This window comes from Ricinus communis, chromosome 5 (genome assembly GCF_019578655.1).
Source record: "Ricinus communis isolate WT05 ecotype wild-type chromosome 5, ASM1957865v1, whole genome shotgun sequence".
In the NCBI taxonomy this organism is placed as follows: Eukaryota; Viridiplantae; Streptophyta; class Magnoliopsida; order Malpighiales; family Euphorbiaceae; genus Ricinus; species Ricinus communis.
In genome coordinates, this window is record NC_063260.1 from 24345918 (window position 1) to 24356887 (window position 10970).

The following is a 10970-nucleotide window of genomic DNA, read 5'->3' on the forward strand; positions in this document are numbered from 1 at the left end:
CTCTTTCAAGTCAGATCAACATTGAACATGACAGATGATAATCCTTAAAAGAACGTTATAATCCTCACTAAAAGTAATTACCATGCCAAGACTGCTTTGACAATTGCATTTTATCTTTGCTGCATTAATGGTTTGGTTGTATTTTAGTGAAAGATTTGGCCCCTACACTACACCAAAAAAAAGGCAATACTAATAGCTTGGGATAAGGTGAAGCAAGGAAGATTTATATATAGGCCGACTAAGATTAAAGAAACGTCAAAGCGACCATGTATATAACTGTAGCATAATATTTTAGTTTTTATGTAATTCTCGAGTCTCAACTGCTCTTATCAATTTATCTTAAAGCAACCAAAACAAGGGTTGGTCCAGGAAAAGGGAGGCTCAAAGATAAAGCACGCCTAATGAGATCATCTATCCTTAATTTTAATTATTAATACCACATCGTTTTCAACCTTCCAAGCAAGATACTGCAATCCCATATCTTCTTATCTGCCTTTGCCCCTTGTAATCATCCTGTTTATCATGTCAAAAGAGCTCATAATGGCAAGTTGAAACAATCTGCATCGCAATCCTTGTAGGTGATATTCAAGTAAATTTCAAGTTCATATGGTCTGATCATATGCATCAGCAGCACTTCAGTCAAAACAGCAATTATATCTAAACATGGGAATCATTTTGGTTCAATAAAAACTCATAAAAAATGAAAAAAAAATAAAAAAAATTGGAATATATATATATATATATGTGCGTGTACGCAATCCTCTATTGGTTGATCCTAACAGTTTGACAAGAAAATGTATATTAATCAAGTAGAGATGCTCAAGTCATTCTTGATTGATAAAAAATCAAAAATATATTGGTTAATCTCCAACACCCTAAATAGGTAAATACAGCTCAGACAATGCTGGAATTTTGACCCTGAGGCTCCTCCCGTATCCAAAGTCCAACCCACTGCATAGCAAGCACAAGACAGATTACATCTTCCCATATATTTAAATTTTCAAGATAAACAAGAACATAAAAACAAAACCAGATCCCAATTTTGTTTCTAGCTAACTGTGAGAATCCACCTTTGTCCTGAACTGAGAGCTTTCCTGCAAGGTATTAACCCATTTCTCAAAAGAAAGTAACCACTGCTTTATGCATATGCATATACACCTATAAATTCATTTGTATTAATGTATCTACACAAACATACAGGCGTCATATATCAGCACTTTAGAGATCTACCAAGCAAAGCAACTTTACCTTGCAATTACTTAACAAATATAATTAAAGGACATTCATCAGGTCCATAAAATGGAATCCAAACTTGGAAACACTCAGAGATTCTTCGGCCGTTCCTCTATCGACTTATATATGCGGAATGCAGCAATGCACATAGTGGCATTACCTATTACTGTCAGTGCTGCTTGAAGAGCCACCAATACCTACAAGTCACCATCAAATCAACCTTCTAAATTTAGTAGAAGATAATGAGAGTGAAATTTGGGAAGGTCCAGCAAAGTTGCACTCAATGTCTTCTGATACATAGATGCATTTGCATGCAGTACAGATTAGATACATTTATGCACAGTGCAGAATAAGTGCCTTCAATATTAATCAGGATGAAGGATCCCTTAAAATTACTATGACGACATGAAGTCCCCTTCTATACCATAGAGTGCACTGGGGTCATACAAAGGATGACTGGTCTCTAATTCACTTAGCAGACTGCAGTCAAGGCCATTTATAGATGATTATAATTAAGCTGGTCAATAAGGAAATACCAAGCAAGCAAAAGAACAGTTTACTTGCTCATGCAACAAAGGATGGCTGATCTCTGATTCACTTAGCAGACTGCACTTAAAGCCATTTATAGATAATTATGATTAAGCTGGTCAAAAACGAATATCAAGCAAGCACAATAACAGTTTACTTGCTCATGCAACAAATGAACTAAACTCCTATTTGATTATTTCATTGAACAGTCTTTTCCTGTATCTCAATCAATAGATTCATTTATAAGTTTCAAACTGGTATCAGTCTGTCAATATAAACAAAACCTTTTTCATGGTGAAAAGTAATACAGCCATTCCTACCTCTAGAGACTCAGCATTGTAGAAGAAATGCCATGTGCATGCACAAAACGCTCCACCAAGCAGAGGTACCTAAATCAGTTAATTGCAAAGAAGATGAGAATCAAAAAGATTTTGCTTAAAGCAATCCAATCAAAGTAAATCATCAACAGGGTAATGTACGCACAGAGCAGAGACCTAAAGAGGACTTTTATGACAAGTAATTCAATCAGATCTGCATACCAACAAAGAGGATAACCTTATCTTTGACACCAATTCCAACTAGTTCTGACAGTGATTGGCTTCACAGGTGAACCCGTCCATAAGCAAACCCAACAAATTAAGGGCCATACTTTACTAGGGGGAAATCGATATACAAGTTCTGAGTACAATAAGAGTAACTTCCGGTCGCAGACACAGTTAAATCAAAGCAACAATTTACATGGTCTAAAGTTCATAAATAAAGATTCCAAACAAAATTAGAGAAGGAAACTTTTTTAAAATTTTCAAGAGCTCTAAATTATTTACATGGCTCAACTCTCAAACGGCTCAATTTGTAACAGTAATGCATAATAAACCAAATATTGAGTTTTTTAGACACAGAACTTATTGAATAGAATAAAAGAATAGGAGAAAAAAGTTGTTCTTACTCAAAATAAGGAGCTGAACAAATCATTACACTTAAGAATACTAACGACTAATCAACTTCAAGGCACAAAACAGCTGAAAACCTCAAGGGATTCGGCGGATTCTGCCTATTGTGTCGGCTTGGCCTTTCATAAGTGGTGACAGAATAAAGCGTCCATAAAAAAGACGCTTATTGTCAAGCAAGGGGGAAAACGAGTCGGAGAAATGTATTAAGCAATCATTTGTGCTTCTCACTGGTTGAATTTTGTCAGTTTTGCTTCTCATAGAAATTATACATAATGTATTATGCAAAGAATCAAGAATCTGAAAAATTAGGCCAGGGGTAAATCTCTTGCAACATCCATAGGCTCCTAATTATTGAATCATTATGACCTGTAATTCAGTGCTAGAAATTACATCTATAATGACTTGGCACAATGTCCTAATTCTTCCATACATTGAGTTAAAACAAAGTAATTCAAGAAATCATAATTTTATACTATTCACGATCTTGCAGTACCTAAGTAGAAATTGCTTTATCAACAGAGAATATATTGACTGCACAAACAGCTTCCAAACCACTATGTTTTCAGAAAACAAAAAAAATATACACCCACACACTTTCAACCATTTACCAATGAGGATCACTTGAAACATTCATATCCAAACAACAAAAATGAAACTCATAATCCTAAAAGTAGAAAAACTCACCATTCCCCAAGAGAGTCCCTTCCAAGATTCAAAACCAGATTTCTCCCCGTATTGCCACACTAAAGCCATTGCTGTAATCCTGTTTCTAGCAGACAACACACACATTGCAATGAAGTGTCTATTCCAATTGTTAGGAAAGCATAAGGCCAAGAGAGTTTTAAGGATCAAATTTATCTTGTTTTTTTCTTCGTTTTAGTCTCATCAATTAAAGTGAACACTATGAAATCAACTAATTAACTACAAGCTAAGCCTAGCTTTTCAATATTTCAGTTAAAATTAGAAATTAATAGTAAATTATGCTACTTAAACAATTAATACAATTTAACACTACTCACCATTCAACTACACTAGAAACGTGAATTGCCCAGGTGGGCAAAGACAGTGCATTGGAGGGTTCACTGAGTTGACCCAGAAACGGTAAACCAGAAGCTGAGGCGGGACCAACTATGGTTAAGGCCAAACCCGCCCCAAGCACACCCGAAACAGTAACAAAACCGGGTGATTTTGGCATCAAGAGGCGATATTGAGGAGTGGAGAGAGTGCGGTTAGGAGAAGGATAGAGAGAAGAGAGAAGGCAACGTTTTGACTTGCAAGAGAAATTTGGGTTTAAAGAGAATAATGATAAGGTTGTCATTGCTACAGCCATGGACGGGCACTTAGTGGGCGGCTAAACTTAAAGGCCTCTTTTCCGGTTGATGACTAAAGTTAGTTATGGAAGTTTTCTTTTATGGTCTGTTGTGAGAGAAATGGAAGACAGAGATTGGACGGCTGAGATCATTACTCGAATATGAGGAACGGTTAAGATAATTTCACCACCTGCCAAATCTTACATAGTAAAACTTCAACCTTTTTAGGTTATCTTTTTCTTCCAACTAACCTCTTGAGGTCTTAAAGACAATTTTTATATTCAATATGACAAAAATACCCAAGTCTTATTGCTTCATTTTCTTTCCTTTTTATTAGGAATGTTTATTTTTGGCTTTGAATGATTTTAGAGATGTAGGGTAAATTAGTTTATTAGTATAAAATCTTTAAACCTAAAATCAAATTGATACTAATATTTTAATTTTATTTTTTTTGATACTAGTGCTTTTACTTTTTGTTTTAATTTCGAGGGCCTAACAATTTTTCAGCCTAATTCTGTTGTTGCGGCCATTGAAAATGATATGAATCAACTTAGCAATGTCACTTGACTAATAGCTTATCCTACTAAATATATAAGATTTACCCCCAAATGTGTAATTTTAAAAAAATTAAAATATAAGCTCCACATGCTTAGTATGATAACTTATTAGTGAATTGATATTGTTAATAGGGTGAATTAATTAAGAATTTTTATTTTCAAAAGCCATATCAGCAAAAATATAACGAAAAAGTGCTAGATACTCTAAATTAAAATAGAAAATAAAAATATTGGTACCAAAAAGAAAAAAATTGAAATAATGGTACCAATTGGATATTAAATCTAAAACTTTGGTACCTCTTTCTACTATCTGGACCAACCATGTTGGGTCTTAGAGATATAAACGGAGTATAGATTCTTTGTAGAAGTAACTTGAAATAACTTTCTAATTGTCTCAGTTGAGCTGATACAATCCCATACACTATAACCATGATGTGAAACAAGTCACCAGCTTCTGCTTAAATTAGCATTTTCCAGAAACATAATAGGCCTCCTCTGCTTGGCTTCTCATGGGAAGCAAGTACATGTAATTGACTTTGTCATTATTATTTTCTAGGACAGTAATGAGAAAAAATTATATGACCGAATTCCTTCTCATCTGAAGGACGAATGAGGAGGACCTCTTACATTCTATAGATATTGGACAGAAGAGATCAAAGCATGTTCCTGTATCCTGCCTCCAAACGCTCTCATCTTTAAGAGTTGTTTAATGGCTTCATAATTACAGCAATGCATATGAGCAACAGGTTGCAGGAGCTGTGCTTTATCACTATTGCTGCTCTCTTTTACCAGCTTAAGGAACTGCGAGAGTGAATGTCTACTTGCAATGTATCACCTCAAAAGTTTGCACAGGTTATGTTTCATCATACTTCTTTCTTCTTAGCCCAAACCATGACAAGAGTAAAGCCCATCAAAGACATCATTACAGTCTGCAAATAATAGAAAGTTTAAAGAATAATCAAGATTAATACAAGATTCTGAAAGCCGGACAAAGAAGAGAAACAACAGTAAAATCCGTGTCACATGCAATAATCGTTTTATGTAAACCTATTATGCTCAACAAAGAAAAAAGCGCTGTTTTACCTACAAAAAAGTAATATAAGTCCGTTTGCCAAGAAAGGATTCACAATTTGCTCCAGTTTAGAATATATTATAGAATTAAAATTTTTATGAGAAGAAAAAAAATAAAATAGAACATTAGAATATTGAACATTTAACTTACAGAGATGGCCGGGGGCACAGCCACAAGCGGATCTCGGAAAAACCTATTTGCAAGTGCAAGGGCCAGAAGACTGCTCTGCATTCCTGCAAAGAATATGCAGCTATAATAATATAACTCATGTTAATATGACAGAAATGGTAGTGAAGACAGTACCTGTCTCAAAGGACATTGTTCTTTGAAGTGCTTTGAGGTCAGGTGCTTTAGGGAAGACAAGACCAGTAAGAACATAACCAGCAACAAATGCCAACAGATGAAATGAAATAATGAGCGATAATATGGTGGCTCCAAAAGGGGATATGACAGACTTGACATTAATAGCAAGTGGTGCTCCAACACAACAGGCTGTTACGAGTACTGAAAGAGGAGGTAGAAAGGGTCGAATAGCATTAGAAATCCAGGGAAGGAATCTGTAGAGCAAACATAAGTGATGGTAAGTATGGCTTCAGGGAATCATTTCAGCAATTATTTGGTGCCAGTTGGTATATCACCTGTTCAGAAGCAACCCTGCAGCAATTGGGGCAACTACTATTTGCAGAATACTGGACACCATTCCTGTTACATCAACAGGTAGTCTCTTTCCAATAAGCAAGAGCGACAACAAAGGTGTGACAAAAACCGCAGTAGCAGTAGACAGTGAGGTCATCACAATGCTTAAAGGAGCCATAGGTGGATCAGTCAGAAAAGTAGCATAATTTGAAAGCTGGGCCCCACTAACACAAGATACCAACATAATCCCAGCACCTGACTCAAAGATTTACAAAATGTTAGCAAAGCCTCACCAACTCTAGTGGTTTGGTAGATAGGAACTCACCTATTGGAGTAGGAAGATTGAAAACTGATACAGAAATGATGCCGAAAATATATCCAAGAATCGGCTTTACAATGAATTGGCCAAGGTAACCAGCAAAAATAGCTGATGGTCTCTTGAATGCTTCAACAAAATCCTTTTCACTGGAATTGACGCCAACTGCAAACATAAGAAATCCTAATGCAGGAGCATAGTACCTAAAAAATAGAACAAAGTAAAGCCATAAATATATCACACTCTCAAGAACTTATTTCATTCTATTGCGTACTCGGGATTTACTTTTTGCATAAACCTTCTTTAATCAGCTGTTCTAACTCTCATATATTACAGCTCAAAACCCTGCATAGTACCATGCGGTTATGCAAAAGTACTTAACTTAGCTTTAGATTTTAGAAATGAGAATCAGCTATTCAAAATTTTAAGAAAGATTCAAGTAACAAAGGTGTTACATTTTCCCATAGCAATTTAGAAATAGTTACATATTTGGCATTTGATTTTTACATTCAGACTGTATTGAAATTGATAACCAAAAGATCACAATCCCGTATTATCCACTTTGCACTTGAGAAAAGAAAAGAAAAGAACAGTCTAGAAATAATGAACCATCAACCTTTTTTTCCTGAAGAACTTTTCTTTTCCTCAGGAGTACATTAAACAAAGTAAAATGTACTTTTATCTAAGAAAGCAATAGTTCTCAGAAATAAAAAGTACAAGCAATTAATTTTCTCTAAAACCTTTTAACAACCTGGTGGTGAACCATGTAAAAGAAGGTGGATAAACTAGAGCCAAGAGTGTACTAGCCAGCACTACATGAGGCAGTAGTGAATTTGATTTCTTCAAAATATTAATTAGAGAAAACTCCTCTTGCTCAAAAATCTGCAATAAGAAATGCATCAAGTAACATAATTATATGCCTGGGATAACTAACATCACATATTCACATGCAAGTCAATTAGTACAACTAGTGAAGCAACTATGAACAGGAGCACACACATGCAAGTCTAGACAAGAACTTAAGAGCTAAAACTGAAATCAAGGTCTCACAGATTGGAGATAATCTTCTCCTTTTAAACCATAATCCTCTATAGTTTAGCATGTGCGCAAAACATTTCTTCCCCACACAAACATTAATGCGTTTGAAAAAGATTGACCTCATCCTTTAAAAGGACAAGATAATATGTAATATAATTGAATTATAGATTTGTTAATCCTCTATACTTTACTAAGGGTTTTTAAGTCCAATCTGAGGATTCAAAGCATGACATTAGAAGCCTGTAAACCCCTCCACATATTACATACACAAATAAGCAAACTTGTAACGGCGATTTGAACCAAGCATGGTAGACATGTAATGGCAACCATTAATAAAAGCACACATAAATTCTTGATGTTTCTAGAGAACCAAGATTATAGGGGAAAAGAACAAATAAAAGAAAAATCAAAACATGTTTTGCAAAGCCCTTAAGAAAAATATGCGCTTTATTTTCCGGCCATGACGCAAAAATTCAATCAGAAACACGAAACAACACAAGCAAGGTCAAACAACAAAAACATATCTGTACCTTATTATGTTTGTTTACGATATTTAGACTCGGATCCTGATCAAAAGAATCCGAGAGCTTCTCTGATAAGCATCTGCGGACCAAAAATCTTGAACTCCCAACTACCGCAAATCAATATAAACACTCATTCGGAAAAGGCAACAAAAAAAAAAAGTAAAATAGTATAATCATATACAGAAACTGAAATAAGTACAAAAAGAAAAATTTTGTGAAAAAAGAGCAAGAAACTTACATTGAGAATTGGGTTTTGGTTGAAGTGAAGAACCCACATAGCGAAACTCTTGAAAAAAAATAACAATATACAGCAAAAGCCGCAATCATATGCAACTCGTAGAAGCTGACAGAAAAAATAAATAATAATAAAAGTATCTTTAGAAAGGAACCAGACCTGAAAGGTTGAGAGAGCAAATACAGGGCAAGAACTTTGGAACATGGGAATTGTTATGGATTTGGAATTGAGCGATATGTGGACGTTGAATCTGCCATTGCTTTGCGTTGACAATCATTTCTGCTTCGGGACACACTCCAGTTTCAGTTCCCTTTTCTTTCTAATTTCTAATTAAAATATAAGTATTCGATCGATTTAGAATTTAGTTTTGTAGAATTATTTTTTAAAATAACTTTACCTTTTCTCATTAAATTTAAAAGAAAAAAATATTATTTTTTATTTTTTTATCTCTTTTACAATTCAAATTAAATATTATTTAATTATGAGAATCCGGTTTAATACACAAGTAGATTCAAGCGTATTTTTATTATATTAAAATCTTTCTAAATCTTAATAAAATTAATTAATACCTCATTTTGTATTAATCGAAAAATTACACTAGTATTTTAAAATTATAACTTATTATTAGATATCAATTTCTTTTAAAATTAATTTTATTATCAAATTAAAGTAAAATAGATTTTTAATAAAAATTAATTTAATATTGTTTTATTTACTTACATTATTTGTTTTTATCATATAATCTAATTTTAGAAAAATTAAATATATTGAAATATTTATTTTTTATATAATATTATTAAATTACTATGTAGTTTAATTTTAAAATTTTAAAATAAAATAAAAAATAAAAATTACTATTTTTATTAGATATTAAAAATAGAATATATTAAAAATAAAAATTGTACTTGTATTAATTTTATTTGAATGGTTGATAAAAATATTTATTTTAATATATAAAATTATAATAATTTTTTTATTGATAGTGGACTTAGCAACATTGATAAATTATTTTACTGAATAAAAATATAATTATTTAATTTAATTTTTAATCTTAATATTATTTAAGTATAATAGATAATAAAAATAATAATTTTATATTAATAACTAAAATTAAATTATATAATAATTTAATAATATTATTATAAATATAAATAGTTTTAAAATGTTTAAATTTGATTGAATTAATTAAAAATAAAATATTAAAGTAAGTAAAAGTCTGTTAATTATTTATTTTAATTAGTTATACTAAAGATAAAATTTTATTTTAATTTGATAATAAAATTAATTTTAGTCGAGTTTGATATTTGATAATAAATTCAATAATTAAATTGTAATCTTAAATTATCAGTTTAGTTCTTTAACTAATGTAGAATAATATAGTAATTGTGATAAAGATTTTAAAAAATCTTGATATAATAAAAAAATACAACGACAGACTTATATATTAATCTAGACCTCATAAATAAATAGTATTTAACTTTTAAAATCATTTTTTCTCTTTTATTTATTTTATTTATTTTTATTAATAAAAAGTAATTAAAAATAAAATAAAAATATTATTAAACATATTCATTTCAAAAGAATTTAAAATATAAAAGTACTTATTTATACCTCATAAGTAAATAGTATTTGATCTTTAGAAATATATTTTTTTTATTTTTTTATTTTTTTATTAATAATTAATATACATATTCATTTCAAAAGAATTTAAAATATATAGTTGTTTATTTATAATTTAATAGAAATACACTAAGAGAATTTTATTAAAGATGCTCTCAAAATTGAGAGTCTTTAATTTAATTATTTATAACATATTAAAATTTAATTATTTATTTTCACATTATCTCTGCTCATATGGTTATTTTGATTATAATATTTTTTAATCTATTTTTTGTTTATAAAATTTAATATGTAAAAATATGAAAAATACAAAAATTATATTTTAAAATATATAAATAAAATATAGAATTTGTTAACAGAGAAGACTTTTTAACCTAATAAATTTGTCAATATTTCAAAATATTGTAACTAATATAAGAAAAATATAAAAATTATTTTATTTAATTAATTGAAGCAAAAGTTATAACATATCACTAAATTATAATGTGTAGAAACAATATATTAACCGTGTTTTATAATTATAGGTAAATAATTTCAGGCTTTAGCTTTTGTCATGGATAAATATGCATAATAATGTATATTCTCTCATTTGATAATAATAACATAAATCGAATTTAAGATATTTCTAATTCTAGTTCTATGTCTAAATTCAAAATTTAAAACTTTTAAGCTTTGAGCTATAAGTTGAAATTTAAAACAAAGGTTTCAGTACAGACGCAGGCGGATTGAGCTAAATAAGTCTAGTATAAATTTATTTATAAATAATATATAATGTCGATAATTATATATTTGTTGAAAAAAATGTAAGATAATTACATTATAATTAGATAAAACATATCTCTTTAAAATTTAAAGTAAATTAAATCATAATATTTTAACCTATATAATTTAGCTAGAACATTCTTAATATTTCTCTCCGTATATATATTAATGTCAACTAGTTTAATATAA

The 10970-nt window shown here is 30.7% G+C and overlaps 2 protein-coding genes across 6 annotated transcripts; both read right to left on the reverse strand.

Annotated features, from left to right (window-relative positions):
• Window positions 1-782: 782 nt before the first annotated feature.
• On the reverse strand, window positions 783-4238 carry LOC8272456. Of its 3 annotated transcripts, XM_048374566.1 has the most exons (6): window positions 3731-4238; window positions 3396-3474; window positions 2082-2150; window positions 1249-1430; window positions 1071-1094; window positions 783-951 (listed from the first exon to the last, which is right to left on the reverse strand). In XM_048374566.1, the coding sequence occupies exons 1-4, from the start codon at window positions 4039-4041 to the stop codon at window positions 1323-1325; spliced, it is 567 nt and encodes a 188-aa protein (XP_048230523.1). In that variant the 5' UTR covers window positions 4042-4238; the 3' UTR covers window positions 783-951; window positions 1071-1094; window positions 1249-1322. The 3 variants fall into 3 exon arrangements, with proteins under 3 accessions (XP_048230523.1, XP_048230524.1, XP_048230522.1); XM_048374567.1 differs by lacking the exon at window positions 1071-1094; XM_048374565.1 differs by having other exon boundaries at window positions 783-1094; window positions 3731-4237.
• Window positions 4239-4916: 678 nt separating this feature from the next.
• On the reverse strand, window positions 4917-8731 carry LOC8272458 (probable sodium/metabolite cotransporter BASS6, chloroplastic). Of its 3 annotated transcripts, none has more exons than XM_015720045.3 (9): window positions 8559-8731; window positions 8403-8450; window positions 8171-8271; window positions 7354-7484; window positions 6612-6805; window positions 6289-6352; window positions 5954-6207; window positions 5801-5883; window positions 4917-5507 (listed from the first exon to the last, which is right to left on the reverse strand). In XM_015720045.3, exons 1-9 carry the CDS (start codon window positions 8674-8676, stop codon window positions 5442-5444), a joined length of 1059 nt encoding a protein of 352 aa, XP_015575531.1. In that variant the 5' UTR covers window positions 8677-8731; the 3' UTR covers window positions 4917-5441. The 3 variants fall into 3 exon arrangements, with proteins under 3 accessions (XP_015575531.1, XP_015575145.1, XP_025015355.1); XM_015719659.3 differs by having other exon boundaries at window positions 6289-6541; window positions 8559-8729; XM_025159587.2 differs by having other exon boundaries at window positions 6289-6541; window positions 8171-8258; window positions 8559-8573.
• Window positions 8732-10970: the final 2239 nt, after the last annotated feature.